Source organism: Somniosus microcephalus, chromosome 26, assembly GCF_052327205.1.
Source record: "Somniosus microcephalus isolate GS21.2 chromosome 26, FLI_Smic_1.0, whole genome shotgun sequence".
NCBI lineage: Eukaryota > Metazoa > Chordata > Chondrichthyes > Squaliformes > Somniosidae > Somniosus > Somniosus microcephalus.
In genome coordinates this window covers 12,024,006-12,046,755 of record NC_141012.1, presented here as the reverse complement: position 1 = coordinate 12,046,755, position 22,750 = coordinate 12,024,006, and the positions used below count along the sequence as shown (strand labels likewise).

General features: G+C 45.9%; 1 protein-coding gene across 2 annotated transcripts in view; it reads left to right on the top strand.

Moving 5' to 3' along the window:
* The window catches only part of c2cd2l (c2cd2 like), a 137,987-nt gene that overhangs the window by 83,525 nt on the left and 31,712 nt on the right, over positions 1-22,750 (top strand). For both annotated transcript variants that reach the window (XM_085967844.1, XM_085967843.1), the window contains exons 2-7: positions 3,871-3,966; positions 8,859-8,978; positions 15,344-15,451; positions 17,689-17,802; positions 20,047-20,164; positions 21,654-21,777. In XM_085967844.1, the coding sequence (XP_085823970.1) occupies positions 3,871-3,966; positions 8,859-8,978; positions 15,344-15,451; positions 17,689-17,802; positions 20,047-20,164; positions 21,654-21,777 (680 nt within the window). The remainder of the gene's footprint in view (positions 1-3,870; positions 3,967-8,858; positions 8,979-15,343; positions 15,452-17,688; positions 17,803-20,046; positions 20,165-21,653; positions 21,778-22,750) is intronic.

Here is a 22,750-nt window from a genome sequence, read left to right as displayed (position 1 = left end):
TCTAGTGCACTGTGTTACGTTATCCTATGTTTCATTAATTGTCTCAAAATTCTGAGGGGTTTGAGAATTTCTAGGTATCTTCTGGGATAGATCGAGGTTTTGGCAGTGGGGCTCAAGGGGTAGAGATTTGTCTCCGCTCAAGATCTGGTCGCCAACTCTCCAGGATTGGCCCTGGAGTCTCCAGGAATTGAAGATTAATCTCCAGGGCAACCGCCGCGGGCAACACCCCGGGAGGAAAATCATAGGGAGCATTAAAAAAATTACCTGTTTTTCTCCCTATTCTCTGAATACTTTTGTTGATTCGTTATAGAAATATTGGAAATGGGAAGAAAAGGGCTGTTTGACTGGGCAGGGCTGTTGAAGGTGGAGGGGGGGATAGCGGGGGCCCATGTGATGAAACTGCCAGGAATACGTCTGACTAGAGTTGGCCACCCCAGCTCAACATGGGATTAGTGGTATAGAAGTGGAGTCAGTGTGAGCTGGCACGGCTCAGACATTGTTACTATAGGATTACACAGGATATACGGCACAGAAACAGGCCATTCGGCCCAACCAGTCCATGCCGCTGTTTATGCTCCACTCGAGCCTCCTCCCGTCTTTCCTCATCTAAATCTATCACCATAACCCTCTATTCCCTTCTCCCTCATGTGCTTATCTAGCGTCCCCTTAAAGGCATCTATACTATTCGCCTCAACCACTCCCTGTGGTAGCGAGTTCCACATTCTCACCACTCTGTGGGTAAAGAGGTTTCTTCTGAATTCTCTATTGATTTCTTGGTGACTATCCATAACAACAACAACAACTTGTATTTATATAGCGCCTTTAACGTAGTAAAATGTCCCAAGGTGCTTCACAGGAGTTTTATAAGACAAAAAATTTGACACCGAGCCACATAAGGAGAAATTGGGTTAGGTGATCAAAAGCTTGGTCTAGGAGGTAGGTTTTAAGCAGCGTCTTAAAGGAGGAGAGAGAGGCAGGGAATTCCAGCGCTTAGGGCCTATCTTATATTGATGGCCTCTTTATAAAAAAAAAAGCAAGTAATTTTCTGGGAGTGAGTTTGCAATTTGAGGGTAAAGTCCATCAATTCTCACCCCCTACCCAGTCCAGTCTGCAAGGGGCCGTTCACCAAGGGGAACAAAGGGAGTGACGGATAACCAGCTCCCAGCATCCTCCAGTGGCACCTCCAAGATGGCTGCCGGGAGGTGCCTGCAAATGCTCAATTGCTGAATCTTGCCCCCCTTCTGCGTGGGATGTGGCCTGGTCCCCATTCCGCTGGTGCCACACCATCGTATCTGAGAACAAGAGGTGAGGGCTGTGTGAGGAAGCATTCGGGGGTTTGCCGGCCCTCCAGGATTTGTGCTGGAGTCTTCAAGAACTTGAGATGAATCTCCTGCGAGCAACCCAGGAGAAAATTCATAAGGAGCCATTATAAACGATTGTGTCTTTTTTTTCCCCCCCATTTGCTTTGAAGACTCTTGTTTATTGGTTGTAAAAGTATTGGAGATGGGGGGGGGGGGGGCGGGAAAAGAAAGGCAGTTTCATTGGGCGGGGTGGTTGGAGGCAGGAGGTCATGTGATAAAACCCCCAGGAGTATGTCCAATCAGAGCTGGGAACCCAACCTGCACTCCTATCGCTTGATGGGACTGTGGGCCGGCACTACAAGCCAACCTCGTCTTTCAGCCTTTTTAATAAAAGCAGTTGGATTTTATTCTCAGTTGTGGTCGGTTGTCTCAAGTTCAGCGTGGCAGTTTGAGTTGTCGCTGCTTCCTGCGTCATTTAAAACAAAAAACCCAGAAAATTTCCATCCGCGTGTAACTAATTCCTGCACAGATTTGATGCAAAAACATGAATCATTTAACCTCATTTTAAAATGTATTAATAGCATCCTCTCCTCGTGGTCACTGAAGGGATCCTTAATGTCCTGTACAGGACACAGAATGCTTGCTCAAAGATTGCAAGATGATTTCCGTCTGTGTTGCATCGAAACCTTTACAATTCAACCAAACTAGTACAGCGAGGGGCTGGAGGCATGAGCTTAACCCTCCAACATGGACAGAAACATCTCCTGTTTCATTTGACTCACTGCGGCGGTTAAGTTTTACCCCCCAAAAAATGACAGATTTGTCACCCGCCTAATTATATTCTGACTCCTGTAATACCCCAACGTTCCTTACAGACACTCTCCGCGCTCTCCTCCGCACTTCACCATGTGCGATGACCTTCTCCCACTCACAACCGGGGCTGCACCAACAGCTTGGTGGAGTAATGAATACTTTCATGTTTGAAAATGACACAGAGTGCCATATCACAGCTGGTTAACATATTGTAATTAGGCTACGTGCAGCCTTTACACAAGTTGCTTTGCTCTGTGCAGTCAGCTTGTGGCGAGAGGTTTTTTTTTTATCCCTAGTGGATTTGATTATGGATATTTAAAGGGGAAATGTGTATTAAGGAGTGGAGACTGCCAGGATTTCTGCTCCAGTGACCCCCTGTTGGAAAAAAAGACTTGCATTTCTACAGCGCCTTTCACGACCACCGGACGTCCCAAAGTGCTTTACAGCCAATGAAGAACTTTTTCAAGTGCAGTCACTGTTGTAATGTAGGAAATACAGCAGCCAATTTGCGCACAGCAAGCTCCCACAAACAGCAATGTGATAATGACCAGATAATCTGTTTTAGTGATGTTGCTGGATGGATAAATATTGTCCAGGACTCCGGGGATAACTCCACTGCTCTTCTTCAAAATAGTGCCCCAGGACGCCGGGGAGAACTCCCCTGCTCTTCTTCGAAATAGTGCCATGGGATCTTTTACTTCCACCTGAGAGAGCAGACGGCACCTCCGACAGTGCAGCACTCCCTCAGCACTGCACTGGGAGTGTCAGCCTAGCTTTACGTGCTGAAGTCCCTGGAGTGGGACTTGAACCCGCAACCTTCTGACTCAGAGGCGAGGGTGCTGCCCACTGAGCCACGACTGACACAGAATGAATGCATGTGTGCCCAGGTGAGAACAGGATGGGGTAGAAATCCGTCTGGGGCGGTGGTGCAAAAAATGGCGGTATGGGACCGGCCGCCCGTTACACACAACGCCGGATATTCAGCCCCACTGCAATCAGTGGAATTAAACATCTGGCGCTGCGTGTAACGGACTAAGGAAGATGCGTCTCCGAGCTGTCAAGTACGGAGCGCCATTGGCTAAGGCCTGGGAGTGAAGTATCTGCTTGCCATGGGGAAACGTGTCTTGGGGTAGGGAGACCTAAAAAGGGGAGGGGGGCACACTGGAGTGGAAGTAATTTTTGTTCTTAAAATGGGAGGAGGACAAAATAAAGGGGTAAACTAAATGATTGGGTGTCTTTTTTTTAATTCATTCATGGGATATGGGCGTCGCTGGCAAGGCCGGCATTTATCGCCCATTCGTAGTTGCCCTGGCGAAGGTGGTGGTGGACCTGCTTCTTGAACCGCAGCAGTTTAGAGTTGTTATGTGCTAATAGCCAGTAGTTGAGATTGTCTCGCTCATTAAAACAACATTTTCTTATACACTAACATGGGCCAGAATACTCTGAACCAAAGGCTATTTTCGTGGAATTTTTTTTTAGTGAATCATACATATCTTCCAAATAAATCTAGGAACTTCTTTCTTCCTTATGGCATAAAGCCCTAAGGCTTGTTTGTTGCTGTGAACATCTCCCTCACATAAAGGAGGGAAGTCTTCAAGCAGCCATAGGATTGGAAGATATTTCTTTGTCAGGATTTCCTCCACTTTTTTAATCCAATATTTTAATGATCTTGGACAGTTGGCCAAGCTCTGTGAATCAGTGGTCTGCGATTGGGGGCTCATTCACTTCATTTCCTCTTTGTTTCTATTTGCTTTAGAGCTCCGTCCAGATAAGCTTTGAAGAGGGTCCCCAGCTGCCGTCAACAGCATGCATCAGTCACGTGGCTTGTACGGATCAATCAGAGCAGAGCATGGTAAGTTAATGGGTGTAACAAGATGTCAACAGACTGGGCGTTGGTCTCGGGCATTAAAGGGAAGGAAAGAAAGGGCAGAATTACCAGCATCAGGCCAGAGAAGAACCTATCCCCCTGCAGTGCAATAGTAACTGGTAAAGAAAAAGAAAGAAAGATTTTTACAACCTCAGGACGTCCTAAAGCCCTATGCAGCCAATGAAGTACAGGAAGCTCTTTGGTATCCGGCACCAACGGGACCGGCGTGTTGCCGGTTGATCAAAAATTCCGGATGACGGAGAGGGTTATCTACCGAGGCTATTTTTAACAAAAAAAAAATTTTTTAAATCAAGAACTGTGCAGTGTACAGTAATTAGGTACTCACCTACAGAATGTTGTGTTAAATGGATGGTGGAAGATGCTTGATTAAGTACAGTACTGCCAGTTGAGGGCAATGCAATGCAATGACTACCAGCAGCGTGGGAGACACACAGTACCCCTGTAAAATGGCGGATCAGAAGAGACTACCGGTAGCGCGGGAGAGTCAGACGCCTGTTACAGGGGTTTTGAGGTGTTCCGACTTCCCACAGCGCCAAGAAGCCGAGTAGTGGCAGTTTGGAGAACTACCCCCACTGACTAACTCGGCCACTGCGGGAGACTCGGACTCGGCAACATTGCCGGTTATTGAGGTGTTGTTTTCGGAGCGAGAATTTTGCCAGTTAATAAAGAATTCCGGATATTTAGGTGCCGTTTAAACGAGAGTTTCCTGTACTTTTGATGTGTAGTCACTGTTGTAAAGTAGGAAACAGCAAGGTCCCATAAACAGCAATGTGATAATGGCCAGATAATCTATTTTTAGTGATGTTGATTGAGGGATAAATCTTGGCCAGGACACCGGGGATAACTCCCCGGCTCCTCTTCAAAATAGTGCCATGGGATCTTTTACATCCACCTGAGAGGGCAGACGGGGCTTCGGTTTAACGTCTCATCTGAAAGATGGCACCTCCGACAGTGCAGCGCTCCCTCAGCACTGCACTGAAATGTCAGCCTAGATTTTGTGCTCAAATCTCTGGAGTGGGACTTGAACCCACAACCTTCTGATTCTGTGGCGAGAGTGCTGCCCACTGAGCCACAGCTGACGCCTATGTAAGTGGTACTTTGAGGATGTTGCATTCACTATAGCTATGGTTCGAAGGAGCTGCTTTGATTGCTCATTTGGTAAGTGTAATGGTTGGTGTGGAACTGAGCCAAATAGGCCAAGAGATTCCCAGGCTTGACCTTCAGTCTGTGCTGACTTAGTTCATCTTAGCTCGAGCACCAGTAAGGGTGTTATGATTAGTTCAGCTCCACTGTACTAGGGGGAGAAGAAAATCTGCCTGGGTTCCCACTGCTGATCCAGTGACTAATTAGAACATGGAGATATGGGGGCAGGGAAGAATAGGATTGGGTGTGGTGATCTCCACAGATACTGTCTGGATGCACACAGGAAGATTTAAGCGAGGTACTGGAGGGGTTGCTCTTTCTCATGGATTGGTACTCCAACTTGAATCAGCACCTTCTAGTGAGGTAAGGGGGGCAGGGGTTGGTGGGGATTGGGAAATTGCCCGACATCTAGAATATTGGTTCCTGGTAATTGTCCTCCATAGTCAGAATGTCAGAGCTCTGGGGGATGGTGGGATGTTCAAAAGTGGTAATCGGGATGTAACCATTCTCACTTCACAATATGCATTCTGTTCCTAACTCTTTAACAAGTGAAATGCCCTCTCAAGGACAGTATGGGGGCGATTTTCCCACTGGAGGCGAGATGGAGACTGGTTTCAGTTTGGTTGGGTTCGAAACTCGCCTCCACTGATAAGTTTCAAAAATTTGCAATTTTCCTCTGATTGGCCACTTGATTTCAGAGGTGTGGGATGCCCTTGCTCAACTAGTGTTTTGGAACTGAAACTTGCCTCGGTTGACAGCACTTTTCCAGTCTGATTTTATGGCTTCTTGCTCCCTTGGCTCATTCCACAGCATTTCTGCATCTCCTGCGCCGCCTCCAACATCTTTTGTGAAACCACTATGTCCAAGGCGCTGCAAATGTTGTTGGAGGGGGTGACAGCTAGCATGGAGGTGCTCTTCCACTCATCTCAGAGGAAGAGGCCTGCCAAAGAAACCAAGGCGCTGTGGGTACAGCTGGCAAGGGATATAACCTCCAGATCTGTGTGCAGATTGGGAGATTGTTTCTGTGTATTGATGAAATGCCATCCCTGTTGGAAAGCATTAAAATGATTTGAAGCCAAAATGTTGGCGTTATGTTATCTGTTCTTTCGCCTTAGGCAGCTCCACATTGCGGGCAGCACCACACTTGCATTGTCAGGTTGGTGGCCTGAGTGAAAGGAGGCCAGAGAGTCATGTCCATTGTCAATGATGTCCTAGGATGGAGCAAAGGACATGTGCCAACTTGAGCAACCTATGCAAATCTGGCCATGATAAGTTCATCCCTGGCAGCCATGTGCTCGCGTGCTGCCACTGCCACTGGTCGATACACCGTCGCTCTGACCTCCTCCTCCTCCTCCTCCTCCAGATCATCCTCCTCCTCCTCCAGATCATCCTCCTCCTCATCATTCTTACCTGAGGTTCATGCAGAAAGAAAACGAATGGTTCCCATGCTGCTTGTAGATGCCTCCTTTGGGGAAGCGCTCATTGCAAGTGGTGAGAGGGTCTTCCAAGGAGGTCCCACATTTGATGGAGTCAAGCTGCAACACCTCCGACTTCGGAAGGCCTTCTAAAAGTGCTCAGAGACCTTTTAAAGCCAAGATCTGGCGCCTGCAAGTAATCCTTGCTGCAATAAACGATGTCTTGTTAGACCTGCAGCAGTGAGGAGGCCACCCATGAGTCAACCTGGCGTGGTTTAGGAGGTGCGTGGATCACGCCAAAAAGCTGGAAAAATCACGAGGGCCTCTCAAAATAGGCTTAGAGAGGCCCTTAACGAGCATTTAAGGATCTTTAATAGCGCAATGGCCAGCTGGAGGCGGGAGTGTTTCCTGACCTCCAAAACCGGCACCGGCAAAATCCCGAACCCGACCTTTTTGAATCTGATTTTCCCGCCTCCAAACCTGCCTCCTCCGACGTCAGAAAATCGCCCCCTATGGTATCAAGAATTGAATGAGCCTTTTTGCACACACTCTATTTACAACACCTTGACTTAAAGCCTCACTGAATTTTTTTCTCTGGCTTCCTGTCAAAAGAATATTATTGGTGTAGTAATAAATCAAGAACTGTAAATTAACCATAGAACGACACAGAAGTTGCAAAATGGAAACAGGCCATTCAGCCCAACTAGTCCATGTTGCCATTTACCTTCCATGTGAACAGATAGGAATATAGGAACAGGAGGAGGCCATTCAGCCCCTCGAGCCTGTTCCGTCATTCAATGAGGTCACGGCTGATCTGTGACCTAACTCCATATACCCTGCCTTTGGCCCATAGCCCTTAATACCTTTGGTTAACAAAAACCTATCGGATTTAAAATTAACAATTGATCTAGCATTAATTGCCGTTTGCGGAAGAGAGTTCCAAACTTCTACCACCCTTTGTGTGTAGAAGTGTTTCCTAATTTCACTCCTGAAAGGCCTGGCTCTAATTTGTAGCCTACACCCCTCATCCTAGAATCCCCAACCAGCAGAAATAGTTTCTCTCTATCTACCCTATCAGTTCCCCTTAGTAGCTTGAAAACTTTGATCAAATCGCCTTCTAAATTCCAGGGAATACAACCCTAAAAGTCCTAATCACATGAGGTTTAAAACATTATATACAGCAGTAACAACAGAAACATAGAAACATAGAAGATAGGAGCAGGAGTAGGCCATTCGGCCCCTCGAGCCTGCTCCACCATTCAATGCGATCATGGCTGATCATCCAAATTCAGTATCCTGTCCCTGCTTTCTCCCCATACCCCTGGATCCCTTTAGCCTTAAGAAATATATCCAACTCCTTCTTGAATATATTTAATGAATTGGCTTCTACTGCCTTGTGTGGTAGAGAATTCCACAGGTTCACCACTCTCTGGATGAAGAAATTCCTCCTCATTTCTGTCCTAAATGGCCTACCCCTTATCCTTAGACTGTGACCCCTGGTTCTGGACTCCCCGACCATCGGGAACATCCTGCATCCAGTCTGTCCAGTCCTGTCAGAATTTTATAAGTCTCAATGAGATCCCCTCTCATTCTTCTAAACTCCAGCGAGTATAAGCCCAATCGTCCCAATCTCTCCTCACACGTCATTCCTGCCATCCCAGGTATCAGTCTGGTGAATCTTCGCTGAACTCCTTCCATGGCAAGAACATCCTTCCTCAGATAAGGCGACCAAAACTGCACACAATACTCAAGATGTGGTCTCACCAAGGCCCTGTACAACTGCAGCAAGACATCCTTGATCCTGAAAATGCTGGAAAAACTCAGCAGGCCAGGCAACATCCTTGGAGACAGAAATAGAGTCAACGTTTCGGGTCGAAACCCTTCTTCAGAACCTATATACAGCAGTGTTTGGTAATTCAGTCTCCTTGTGCAAAACTCCATCTTCAGTCTTGCTGGCACAGACCAGTTGTTTGATTGCTGGATTGTCAGACACCAATTGTTACGGGAATATCTCCAGACTACATACTCAAACTGATGTGACACAATGAAGTAAGGGAACATCTATCAATGTTCATGCTATATCATTCTGATACATTTCCCGTATTCAGTGTTCTTTACTGGTTTGGTTGGTGGAGTCCAAACTCCTGCTCATGCAACACTTCACTTTAAGTTTTTAAAAAATGGTTGGAATTATAAACTGTGAACAGAGGAGTGTTCAGAGAGAGGGCGATGGGGGATTGAAATCTTTCATTTTTGAAGAGTTTGATTGTTAACCATTTATCCATTTGTTTGGTGTAGGTTCTTTGCTTCCAATTGGCGGTGGATGCAATTCAGTTCCCTGTGTCTGTAACCCAGCAGTCTCCAGCTGCCGTTTCCATGGATTCCTACCAGGTGACCTTGGCTACACTTCAGGCCCAGGTATTCAGTGCAACATGTTGTGGGAGTAAAGAATTTGTCATTGCCAACAGACTGAATGAAAAATCAGTGGTGGTCCTGTTAGTTGTGAAAACATTAAATTGAAATAACATAAGAATTAGGAGCAGGAGTCGGCCATACAGCTCCTCGAGCCTGCTCCGCCATTCAATAAGATCATGGCTGATATTCGACCTCAACTCCACTTTCCCACCCGATCTCCATATCCCTTGATTCCCCTAGAGTCCCAAAATCTATCTATCTCAGCCTTGAATATACTCAACGACTCAGCATCCACACCCCTCTGGGGTAGAGAATTCCAAAGATTCACAACCCTCTGAGTGAAGAAATTCCATCTCATCTCAGTCCTAAATGGCCGACACCTTATCCTGAGACTATGCCCCCTATTACTAGACTCTTCAGCCAGGGGGAAACAACCTCTCAGCATCCACCCTGTCAATCCCCCTTCAGAATCTTACATGTTTCAATGAGATCACCTCTCATTCTTCTAAACTCCAGAGAGTAGAGGCCCAATCTACTCAATCTCTCCTCATAGGACAGCCCTCTCACCCCAGGAATCAATCTAGTGAACCTAGTGAATATCGATGGCAATATGATGATGGATAAGCTGAAGAATATGTTTGTGTTTGGATGGGTACGGGTCCCAGTGTGGGAAAAGTCGCGCGGGTTTTTGAAGAGTTGTGTTCTATCTTTTTTTTCCAATTTGTATCTAGGTTGTCTAGCTCTATCACCGTTTCAAGGGATATTAATGTTAGGTTACGGAGTATGGGGAGGGTGAGTGATTGCAGCAACAATTTGTGGTGTTCTCAGCTGTCCCACGGTGAAGACCGCACTCTCCAAGGTAACAAACTGCAAATCCTCTGTAATTATTAACAATTATTTCGCAACAGTTTTACTTTTGAATCATTTGAAAATCAGTAGCCAGGTACAAAAAGCAATCAAAAAGGCTAACAGAAGGTTGGTCTTAATCTCAAGGAGCTTGGAATACAAAAGTGAGGAAGCGATGCTTCAGTTGTACAGAGCCTTGATCAGACCCCATCTGGAGTAACTCTGTTCAGATCTGGGCAGCAAACCTCAGGATGGATATATTGGCCTTGGAGGGAAGGGAGTGCAGCGCAGACCCACCAGATTGATACCGGGGCTGAGAGGGTTAAATTATGGCGACAGGCTGCATAAACTTGGCTTGTATTCCCTTGTTCGGGGTGGTTAAAATGTTAAAAGGATTTTTGACGGGGTAGATGAAGAGAAACTATTTCCTCTCATATTCCTAAAATTAGAGCTCCGCTATTCAGGAGCAAAATCAGGAAGCACACTTTCACACAAAGTGCGGTAGAAATTTGGCATTCGCCACCAAAACACTGTGGAGGCTGGGGCTTAATTGGAACATAGAAACATAGAAACATAGAAGATAGGAGCAGGAGTCGGCCATTCGGCCCCTCGAGCCTGCTCCGCCATTCAATGAGATCATGGCTGATCATCCAAATTCAGTACCCTGTCCCTGCTTTCTCCCCATACCCCTGGATCCCTTTAGCCTTAAGAAATATATCCAACTCCTTCTTGAATATATTTAATGAATTGGCCTCCACTGCCTTCTGTGGTAGAGAATTCCACAGGTTCACCACTCTCTGGGTGAAGAAATTCCTCCTCATCTCTGTCCTAAATGGCTTACCCCTTATCCTTAGACTGTGACCCCTGGTTCTGGACTCCCCGACCATCGGGAACATCCTTCCTGCATCTAGTCTGTCTAGTCCTGTTAGAATTTTATACGTTTCAATGAGATCCCCTCTCATTCTTCTAAACTCCAGCGAGTAAAAGCCCAATCGACCCAATCACTCCTCACACGTCATTCCTGCCATCCCAGGTATCAGTCTGGTAAATCTTCGCTGCACTCCCTCCATGGCAAGAACATCCTTCCTCAGATAAGACGACCAAAACTGCACACAATACTCAAGGTGTGGCCTCACCAAGGCCCTGTACAACTGCAGCAAGACATCCTTGTTCCTGCACTCAAACCCTCTCGCTACGAAGGCCAACATGCCATTTGCCGCCTTAACCGCCTGCTGCACCTGCATGCTTACCTTCAGCGACTGGTGCACAAGGACACCCAGGTCTCGTTGCACTTCCCCTTTTCCCAATCTATTGCCGTTCCAATAATACTTTCAAAACTGCGATCGACAGACTTTTGTCGGGGAAGGATATTGAGGGATATGGAGCAACAGCAGGACAATGGAGTTGAGGTGTGGATCAGCCATGACCTAATTGAATGGCGGAGCAGGCCCGAGGGGCTGAATGGCCTCCTCCTGTTCTCGGTGTTCCTAACACGAGCATCCTGAAGAAGGTCGTGGGTGTAAGTCACAACATTTAAAGTTTTCAAAAAAATCGTTAGCAGACGAGCCATAGCTGATGGTTCACTGCCCGCTGCTTGGCTACTGTCTGATCTGTGCCAGGGATTCTCTTTCATCTGAGTCTGAGATCTCACGGTAGCACTGCCCTTTTAACATATGTGCCATACCTGGCTTGGCATAAGAACCTATTGTGTGCAGTTTTGGTCGCCTTATCTGAGGAAGGATGTTCTTGCCATGGAGGGAGTGCAGCGAAGATTCACCAGACTGATACCTGGGATGGCAGGAATGACGTATGAGGAGAGATTGGGTCGATTGGGCTTGTACTCGCTGGAGTTTAGAAGAATGAGAGGGGATCTCATTGAAACTTATAAAATTCTGACAGGACTAGACAGACTAGATGCAGGAAGGTTGTTCCCGATGGCCGGGGAGTCCAGAACCAGGGGTCACAGTCTAAGGATAAGGGGTAAGCCATTTAGGACAGAAATGAGGTGGAATTTCTTCACCCAGAGAGTGGTGAACCTGTGGAATTCTCCAACACAGAAGGCAGTAGAGGCCAATTCATTAAATATATTCAAGAAGGAGTTGGATATATTTCTTAAGGCTAAAGGGATCAATGGGTATGGGGAGAAAGCGTGGACCGGGTACTGGGTTTGGATGATCAGCCATGATCGCATTGAATGGCAGAGCATCCTCGAGGGGCCGAATGGCCTACTCCTATCTTCTATGTTTCTATAAGACATAGGAGCAGGAGTAGGCCATATGGCACCTCGAGCCTGCTCCGCCATTCAATAAGATTATGGCTGATCTTCTACCTCTGGCTCTTTCCCGCCTATCCCCATATCCCTTGATTCCCCTAGTGTCTAAAAATCTATCGAACTCTGTCTTGAATCTACTCAATGACTCAGCATCCACAGCTCTCTGGGGTAGAGAATTCCAAAGATTCACAACCCACTTGAGTGAAGAAATTTCTCCTCATCTCAGTGCTAAATGGCCGACCCCTTATCCTGAGACTATGACCCCTAGTTCTAGACTTTGCAACCAGGGGAAACCGCCTCTCCGCATTTACCCTGTCAAGCCCTCTAAGAATTTTATATGTTGCAATGCGATCACCTCATTCTCCTAAACTCCAGAGAGTATCGGCCCATTCTACTCCATCTCTCCTCATAGGACAGCCCTCTCATCCCAGGAAACAATCTAGTAATATTTGGTGCCCCCCCCCCCCCCCAGGGATAGACCTGGAGCAGTTTGGAAAAGATTATTAACGTGATTAGGGGGGCACAATCAGTGCATGCCAAGCAGGAAGTGGTCATGAAGGGTGCCCACCCCGTTTTCCTCTTTGCTCACTCACGAAACCAGCGAGCTGATCGTTCGATCCAGAGAACACAGCCGGATGTCCCGCTCATTCCATCACCCCTCATTAACGAGATGCATTTAATTTTTAAAAAGGAGAGTCAAAGAATAGTAGAGGCAGTACTGCTGTGAAATACAGTCGTGGCGCTGCCTGCCTCCCAGCTAGCCGGAGGCAGGCAGGCAGAATGTCGCATCAAGAAATCAAGCCCAATTAATATTGTGCTAATTAGCAAAAAAGGAGCACTTAGAAGGAGCTTTGAAGATGAATTAATAACGGGACGGTTTAATGGCTATCAAGAGTGCCTATTAATGTGAACAGGGAATTTGTTGCAAAGATGATTGTGCAGACTCAACGTAATATTTCTGACATTTTTCTTGCTATACGTCCTTGAGCCACTCAACTGATGACTGGAGATCATTAATCTGTGTTGAAGAAGAGAAGCCTGGGCTAAATTGCAAGGGCATTAATCAAAAAAGAGTGCTATTTGCAGGCAGTTACCTTGTTAAGTTGCCATCTGGTTACTCAATTCTATTTATAAAATAAATCTAATACAAGGGTGGAAATTAAGATAACCTCCATTAATCCTTCCATTTGCCATCTGCAAGGAGCTACTGATCCTGGAGAAAACACCCATTGACGTAAGGAAACTACTAGGCACTTGGTCTAAGCGTTAAACAAAGCTTTAATCAACTGTTTTACAATATGGAGGTCTAGTTGTGTCCTTCACTAGTTCCTGTTGAGAATGTCCTGCGCAAGCTGGGCCTGTGCCCGAGTATTTATACTCTCCCTGGACAGCGCCACCCGCAGGCCGCTCAGTATTATTTCATAAGTCTTTCTTTCATGAATGACTGATTCATGTCACCCATCACACTTAACGTCTTCATTGATGGAGGATGGGCGCAGAGGGTACTGCCTTTGGTTCATTGTTCAATGCGCCACATAGCCCAGAAGGTCCCAGGTTCAATGCGTAGCGTGCCCTGACTTCAGCTAGGGCAGCTGTTGCAGCACTGACATTGGCTTCAATGTCGCTGAGCTAACAAAGGGGGGCAAAAATCAGCCAAGGATCCCACTCCTAATTGCTACCTAGTGACTGTACAGCTCTACAGAGAGCCGGCACGGACGCGATGGGCCGAATGGCTTCCTTCTGTGCTGTTATGACTCTATAACTCTTGCATGTGTGGATGTTGAGTACAGACAGGGTCCGATTCAGCTGTGATGTCGCTCAGGCAAATATCCTGCCAACCCAAATTGTCTTTTAAAAAAAAAAAGTAAACATGATTTTAGTAAAGCTTTGGTGAAGTGCCTCGTAGAAAATTAATTCGGGAAACTGGCAGAAATGGTATTGGCAAATATCCTGCCAACCCAAATTGTCTTTTAAAAAAAAAAGTAAACATGACGCATCTTGACATTTTCATTAATGATGTGGAATTATTTCCCGGAAGCTTCATTCCAAAGTTTGTGGATGACACCAAAGTTGCAGGGTTGGCTAATAGAGTGGATGGGTCAAGCTACAAGGGGGACGTAGACTGTCTGGGAAGGTGGGCAAGCAATTGGCAGATGCAGTTTATTGCAAATAAGTGTAAAGTAATGGACTTAGGGTTATGGAACAGGCAGAGTTTAATGCCAAAATACTGGCAAAGAGGATTCAGGTAAAGGATCTAGGAGTTATAGCAGATAGAGCCCTCAAGACATCAAGCCGATGTCTGAATGCTGTCGCTAAGACTAATGAGATGTTCGGTTCTATAAAAAGTGGAATTGAGTGTAGATCATAAGAAAATAAGAAATAGGAGCAGGAGTAGGCCATACGGCCTCTCGAGCCTGCTCCGCCATTCAATAAGATCATGACTGATCTTCTATCTCAACTCAACTTTCGTGCCCTATCCCCGTATCCCTTGATTCCTGATTGAGGGAAGTATGGAGTGTTCATCAGGCCGCATCTGAAGTATTGTGTGCAGTTCTGGGATCGCTGAGGATGTTGCTGAGCTGGAACAGGTGCAGAGATGAACAACTAGAAAGAGGAAAATAAAACATGTGAGGATAGGCTCAAGGAACTGGCCCTCTTTTGCAAAGCTATTTGAATTACTACGAGACAACAAAATTAGGGACAGGAGTGTACGTTTAAGCAGGGAGTAAGGAAATGTTACTTTACTGAGGGAGTGGACAGTGTTTGGAACAAGAGAAGGGCAAGTAGCTTAGATCTTTACAAGGTAAAATTGGACAAGTATCCTGAAGAGAAAAACATTATCCGAGTCAGCAGCTGGGATAGCAGCAAGGCAGATCTAGGGTTTCTTCAATGTTGCGTTTTCTATATTTCTGTGTCAAGATTCAAGTATAAAGAATAGCCACTTGGATGAATTACTGGAAGGCGGAACTGTACCCGGGCCAGAATCGGTGGAGCCTCCGCTTCATGCCTTCTGCTGACTCCTGATTAAGACTTCACTGGAATAGCAGTGGTGGCTGTGAGCCCATGTCATGCTATTGCAGGGCACAACGTACGTCAGCATATGAATGTGCTGTGCTGCAGGGCCATCTAGAGGAGCATGATTTAAGCAAAATCATTTCATTCCCGATCCCGGTGCGACTTCTAGGAGAGATGTATGTTTGATGTTGACCTCTGGTTGTTGCCTTGTTAACTGGGCTCTTTGTTACTACAGATGGAGATCTGTTTGGAAGAAGCAGAGGTCGAGGGGCTACTGGTCACTTGGTCATTTAAGGAGCCTCCTGCTCTGTCCCTCACAGTCACCCCCAAGCTACAAAGAGGGGTAAGAGAACGAACAAAGTATTAAAAAAAAAGATTGTGGCATTTTATTTAATTTAATTGATAGAGAATTGTAATCAAGTGATGACAAGTGACTGGGGGGATGAGTTCTGGCTGGGTGAATCATAAGGTGAGATCAAGGTCGAATCCCTCCAATGTCCTGTTATCCTCCATTCCTCGTACAGTTGCTGTTTCTTGTTATTTACAGCGTTAAAAATTATGTGTCTGGTCTCAAATATGCAATGACTAATGGAATGTTACAGTGAGGCATAGATACCATGAAGACGTGTTATAGACAGAATGTATTTATGAGGAATGGCATAGTGAGGAATGTGTTCAGCAATGCCGCGATTTTAAAATTCTCATCCTTGTTTTCAAATCCCTCCATTGCCTCGCCCCCTTCCTATCTCTCTAATCTCCTCCAGCCCCTCTTGAGTATCCCTGATTTTAATCGCTCAACTATTGGCGGCCGTGCCTTCAGCGGCCAAGGCCCTAAGTTCTGGAATTCCATCCCTAAGCTCTGGAATTCCCTGCCTAAACCTCTCTGCCTCTCTTTCCTCCTTTAAGACGCTCCTTCAAACCTACCTCTTTGATGAAGCTCTTGGTCACCTGCCCTAATTTCTCCTTATGTGGCTCGGTGTCAAATGTTGTTTTATAACCCTCCTGTGAAACACCTTGGGACGTTTTACTATGTTAAAGGCGCTATATAAAGACAAGTTGTTGTTGTTGTGTATTATGGACTGCAGTACAAATGACAGCACAGGTTGTACTGCCCATATTGGAGATGGACACAGACCACCTAGACTTTGCTGAACCTCTGAATTTAACCCCCCCACCCCACTGCAAAGGCTCTCGGGTCCTCCCTTTGTAAGAAAAGGGAGTGGAAATGCAGTGAGAGATAACTTGTCCCTTCTGCCTGTGAGTATTAGCAATCCATTGGTATAATAGTGGTTGGTGGGCACTTGCCTGTTGTCTGGCTCCATAGCAACAAAAGCAGGCGTCAAAAACAACAGCATCTTGTGTTTATGTAACGCCATTCGTATAACAAATCGTCCCAAGGTTCGTAATACTTGGAGCAGTGACATCTTGGCCTTGGGTGACCGCTTTGCGGAACACCTCCGTTCAGTCCGTAAGGATGACCCCGAGCTTCCGGTCGCCTGTCATTTTAATTCACCGGCCCATTCCCACTCAGACCTCACTGTCCTCGGCCTCTTGCATTGTTCCACGGAAGCTCAGAGTAAGCTCGAGGAACAGCACCTCATCTTCCGATTAGGCACTTTACAGCCTTCCGGACTCAATATCGAGTTCAACCATTTCAGATCATAACCTCGGCCCCCATTAAATTTTAACTTATTTTTTATCCACACCTTTGTTTTGGTTTTCCCCTCCCCCCCCCCCCCCCTTTCTTTCCTCTCCCACATGGCCGCTGTCTCCCATTCTGCCAGCGCATTTCACACCTAATCTAGAGCCGTCTTTTGTCTCCACTAGTCCTATCACCATCTCGTCTGGTTTTGAATACCTCTTAATGTCTCTTCACTTCTCTTGTTCTCTCCCAGCCCGGCCTTTTAATCTGTTTCATTTCCTGTGCTTTTCCAGTCTTGACGAAGGGTTTCGACCTGAAACATTGACTCTGTTTCTCTCTCCACGGATGTTGCCTGGCCTGCTGAGTTTTTCCAGCATTTTCTGTTGTTATTTTGGATTTCCAGCATCTGCAGTATTTTGCTATCGTACATCTTGGCCTTGCTGGTCTGGTCGGTGTTGTTCTAACACCAACGGTAATTTATCTATTTTAAAGTGGATACCGCCGGTGGAGAAATAACACTGGTCAGAACTTCCAGGCTTTACATTTTGGAAAAATGATGTAGCGGTGGGGAAATATCTGGCATCCACAGAGTTTGCGGCCAGCTGCAGACCTGTGTACTGGGTGGTCCAAGTTGGTATTACTTTAGGACATCTGTATGTTATTATGGGGTGTCCATACTGTCGTGTGCTTTTCCTTGCCGAATTGGGATTGGACTTTTGCTCAGCAGCTTCCCCCGAACTGTTGGGCTGCAATATCTAAAGTGTGGTTGCCCAGCAACGCATGGAATGTGAAAGATATGCTACTTCGGAAGATGTGCTGTATGGGAGTGTTCCTGTGTTGTATTCTGCCAGTTACAAAGCAGGCCCGTTCTCCAACACAACACAACACTGAAAGGGAAGTCCCAAATTTGTTCACCTCTTATATTTTTGGCTGGACAGGGGAATGATGGGAAAGCAGATGTTTCCACGATCAAAGAACTGATTGAGGATACGATCGTCAGCACCAGTCCAGCCATGCTGGTCAACCTCAAGGCACACATAGCCAACACAACGGTAAGTGGCGCCTTTGTTGCTTATACCTGTTTCACCTCTGCCAGCACATATTCCCCTCACTCCCGCCTCCTCAAAAAATGCACGCGGGTTATTTGCCCACCCACCCCATCCAATCCAGAACTCAAGAAGTGGGGCCATCATAGTTACTAACCAAAGTCATTTTTAAAACTACTGGGGTTTGAAATTGGAGATGCACGGGAAAGCACAACAGGCATTTTTCGCCCATTATACCACGCACCCAATATTCAGTTCTTTTGAAGTCAATGGAGATGAATATCGGGGGAGGCGTATACTGGGCAGCTGATGCTTTGCGTCCCCACCCAATATCACCCCCACCACCTCCTAATAATAAGATTCATTGGCTACAAGGGTGGCACCAAAGAGTAGGTAGAAGTGCCAGGGTGTCTAATTATGGCCTGCAAGGATCTGACAAATTAGTTTCTATTTGCCCCTCTATTTCTTACTCTGCGGTTTTCTCCTGTTTGAATTGTTCGGAGGTCTGCTCTCAGCGCTGCTCCATCATTGGCGGATAAATCCGATAGCCGACCAACAAGCTCCATTGGTATCGGCAGCTTGGGATGTGCGTACAGCAGCGGGAACGTTGAATGTAAACTTGAGACGTAACCCTCGGGGCTCCGTGGTAGAGTTGGTGCCCCACAAAGGCAACATCTGTGAACACCCCTGTTCCAATGCCACCTTCAACTTCCCCCATTTTGAGAAACAACAACTTCTAGCTTTACTGAAACAAATAAGAGCCCTTGAACCTGAAAACAGATCTTTGTAGCCTTGACGTAAGATGAAGAAAAAAATGGTCACATATGGTAAGAAAGAGGATCTAAACAATAGCTTGAGTAAGATAGGATGACCATCCCTTCTATATATTCTTATTCCTATTTAGTCTTATAAGATTTGTAATACCTCAGTTTTTCCATATGTGTATATGTAGATATAGTGTGCACATATATGTATCTGTGTATGTACATATATTCTGGGTGGAGATGCTGAACATTGATAGTCTGTTCCCTTGGCCTGTTCCCTTGGCCATAAGTTTGTTTTCGAACTATGATGTTTTGGTGAAATGATTAGTTATTCCATAACTTTGGAACTGCTGCTATAATCGGAGGAAAAATATTAATATTTTTTATTGAGAAGCTGAGCCAAGGCCCACAGTGAAAGACACCACCAAGGATCATAGAATGTTACAGCACAGGAGGAGGCCATTCGACCTGTCGTGCCTGTGCCGGCTCTTTGAAAGAGCGGTCCCATTTAGTCCCACACCCCAGCTTCTTCCCCATAACACTGCAAATTAGTCCTCTTCAAGTACATGTCCAAGGATGAAAAGAGCAGGAGAATAGCTAAAGAATAAGTTACACTTAGGTGACATCAAACTTGGGTTTAAGAAGCCTGAAGATTGTTCGAGAAAGGGAAGACTGTGGGTAGTGAGAAATTCCATAGTTTTGAGAGCCAGTAAAGGAATGAACTACAACAATATTTATGATATGAATCAGCAGACGTTCAAAAACAGTTCAGCATTTAGGGGTATGGTAGCATAGTGGTTATGTTACTGGACTAGTAATCCAGAGGCCTGGACTAATGATCCAGAGACGTGAGTTCAAATCCCACCACGGCAGCTGGGGAATTTAAATTCAGTTAATTAAATAAATCTGGAATAAAAAGCTAGTATCAGTAATGGTGACAATGAAACTACCAGATTGTTGTAAAATCCCATCTGGTTCACTAATGTCCTTTAGGGAAGGAAATCTGCTGTCTTTACCCGGTCTGGCCTATATGTGACTCCAGACACACATCAATGTGGTTGACTCTTAACTGCCCTCTGAAATGGCCTAGCAAGACACTCAGTTGTTACCACACGGACTGGTTCAAGAAGGCGGCTCACCACCTTCTCAAGGGCAATTGGGGATGGACAATAAATGCTGGCCTTGCCAGTGACGCCCACATTCCCATGAAAGAATTTTAAAAAATTTAGATAGAGCATTGGAATCTTTCGCCTAATGTTGCTCATCCTACCTCATAGTAAGACCATCTCCTATTGGTTGTACACAGAGCAGTGTTGTGTTGGCAGCCAATGGAGATCTGCAACACATTTTTGCTTATCTGAAGGTTAGGTGAGGAAGACCGATTGTGAGCTCGGAATCCGGGAACAAAAATTAATAGAAAACAATCCAAATGTACAACCGAATTCAGGGGAATTGTCCAAGTAAGCATTTCCTTTCTTCTATGCAGGTGCCAGCCGAGAAATTTGGGAAGGGATTGGCATCTCCGTCAAAGGCAACGCTTAATGCTGGGTGCAGGCTGGTGGTCAGACAGCTGAAGGCCAATGTGAGCAGAGCGGAAGAAGAAGGTAAGACTTTTTGGGGTTAGTGTGACAATTTGTCCCATAATTAGGTGCTTCTTAAAGAAACAGTGTCCCTCGGTTGGAGAGAGGAAAAGAAAACAGACATGGTTCCTGGGTAGGAATTGGCTCTGATCGTAGAATGTTACGGCACAGATACAGACCATTCGGCCCCTCAAATCTGTGCCAGTGTTTTTCTCCACACCTAGTCAGTCCCTCTGCCCTTTAATATTCCACATTTTCAAACAATTATCTAATTCCCTTTTAAAAGAATTTATCGGCTCTGCTTCAGCTTTGTGGCAAAGAATTCTACCACATAAAGGAATCAATTCTTTCTGTGATTGTCTTAAATTTGTGCTGTTTCGTTGCTGTGTCACCGACCAGTGGAAACAATCCATCACTATTTACCCTATTGTCACCCTTCATAATTCCAAAGACCTCTGATCACGTCACCTTCTCAGCTGTACTGAAAGAGCCCTTGAGTCTCTTCATTCCTGGTAACATCCTAGTGAATCGATGCTGCATGTATTCCGCGCAAGCGTACACTACACGTGTGCAATCAGTGCAGCCACAAGTGGTTGAATAGCCTAGTGACACTCAGTGTCGAAGCTCACACACCTATAATCACTTAAGTGATGTACTACAGGACATCTGGTGCCCATGGAAACGTACCCCAGCAAGGAGTCAAAATTGGTGAGAAAGAAAGACACCAAAGGAAGAAATATTACGAAGAAAATAAAGACTTTGAGTTGGAACAGTGGCCACATGTGCAATTCCCCACTTTGCCCAGTTCCCTTCCTCAACCATATTGCTGTAAGGAAATAGTAAATAAGAGGCCAAACATCTCTCTCCCAGGAGGAAGAGAAGGTGGAGGCGGAAAAACCATTGGAGTGTACGTTGTTGGTGGGCTCCTATTGTGCGCCACTGATGGTTGGCTCAAGAGTGGTACAGGAAGAAAATGAGGTGGCAAATCGAGCAGATAGCATATCCTCAAGAAATAAATTGTATGCATGTCCCAAACTGCTTCACGCCCAATCAATTACTTTTGAAGTGCGGTCACTTGTTTTGTAGACAAACGTAGTAAACAGTTTTATGGCCAACAATGTCCCACAAACAGCAATGAGATGAATGGTCACTTAATCAGTTTGGTGGTGTTGGTTTAGGGATAAATATTGGTCACTGGGAAAACTGTCCCCTCGTCTTCAAAAGAAAAAAGTACCATGGCATCCTTTACATCCACCTGAAGAGGTAGATTGGGCCACGGTTTAACAATTCATCCAAAAGACAGCATCTCTAACAATGCAGCATTCCCTCCGTACTGCACTGAAGTGTCAGCCTTGAATCCACAAATCTTCTGACTCAAAGGCGAGAGCTGCTGCTGAGCCACCGCTGGCATTTCGTCTGTAATTGCTGATCTCGTACGTATGTCACTGCAGACGTGGTTGCAGCTGTACATCTTGTGTTGTATGACCTAATGCTTTTATCTCATGCCTTGCAGGAGGTGGAGAGCTGTGCTGTGTGTTGGAGCTTGATAGCCCTGCACAACTGAAAAGAACAAAGTCTGTGACACCCAAGTCTCTAAGTGCAAACTCAGAGCTGAAGTGGAATGAGGAACTGATCTTGTAAGTGACTTTTATTCTGCTGCACCATATATCTCTTACTGTAAAACAAAGAAGCATCAAGGGGGAAATGAAAAATTTCCAGAGTCTCACCACATTAAGATAGGGCACAGAAAGGATTAGTTGAGTTTCCATGAGGAAATTCCACACGTCAACTACGGGTTGGCTAGGAAAGGTTCTTCTCAGGTCCGTGGTGTGACAATCTAAGAATCCTGAAATCACCTGCTTCCAAGTCATGTAGACCACAATGTTCAATCCCTGCTCTTAGTTGGGTTGGGGAATATCTGGTCAACTAAGTTAATAGGAGGGAGAAGACCGTTGAGGAAGCCAGGATAGCTGTGGGGGGCCTTGGCTGTGGTGCCATGGTATAGGAAGGTCAAAGTGGCTGGGGTCTCCTGCTCCAAAGTCACTGTCCAATTACCCCCTGCTGGAAGGTGTATGCACACGTGCAGAAATTGGGTGAGGGTAACATCAGGCTTGGCTGTGATGGGTTCTCCCAGTCGATACTGACTGCCTAGATTTACGGCTGCGCGAGATACCCAGGGGTTGCTGATGTGGCTGGAGGTGCCCAACATGACTTGGGAGGAACGGGCAACATGCAGTTTTTAACAAAGAAGTCCTTTGATTGGGGGAGGGATGATCCAGTCAACAAAATTAATAAGGAGGGAGAGGATCATAGAGAAAATGTAGTCCCATCAGGCACCAGTTGTAGGGGTGGGTAGACAGGTAGGCGCAGAGCAAACATTGGGTGACCATTTCAATTCTATTAAGTTAGCAGGTATTTCTTTTTCAGTTACAATCATTGTTATGTTCTTGGTGACTGTGAGTTTAATTAGGGTAACGGAATGTGATTCTTAAGCTTTCTTATTGGAGTGATGTTTGAGACGATGTGGCTGTTCAGGGTTGGCTGTGGCTAGAACTGTATTTTGATAGTTGCACAGAACCACAATACAATTCTGAGTTGTGATGATTGGTT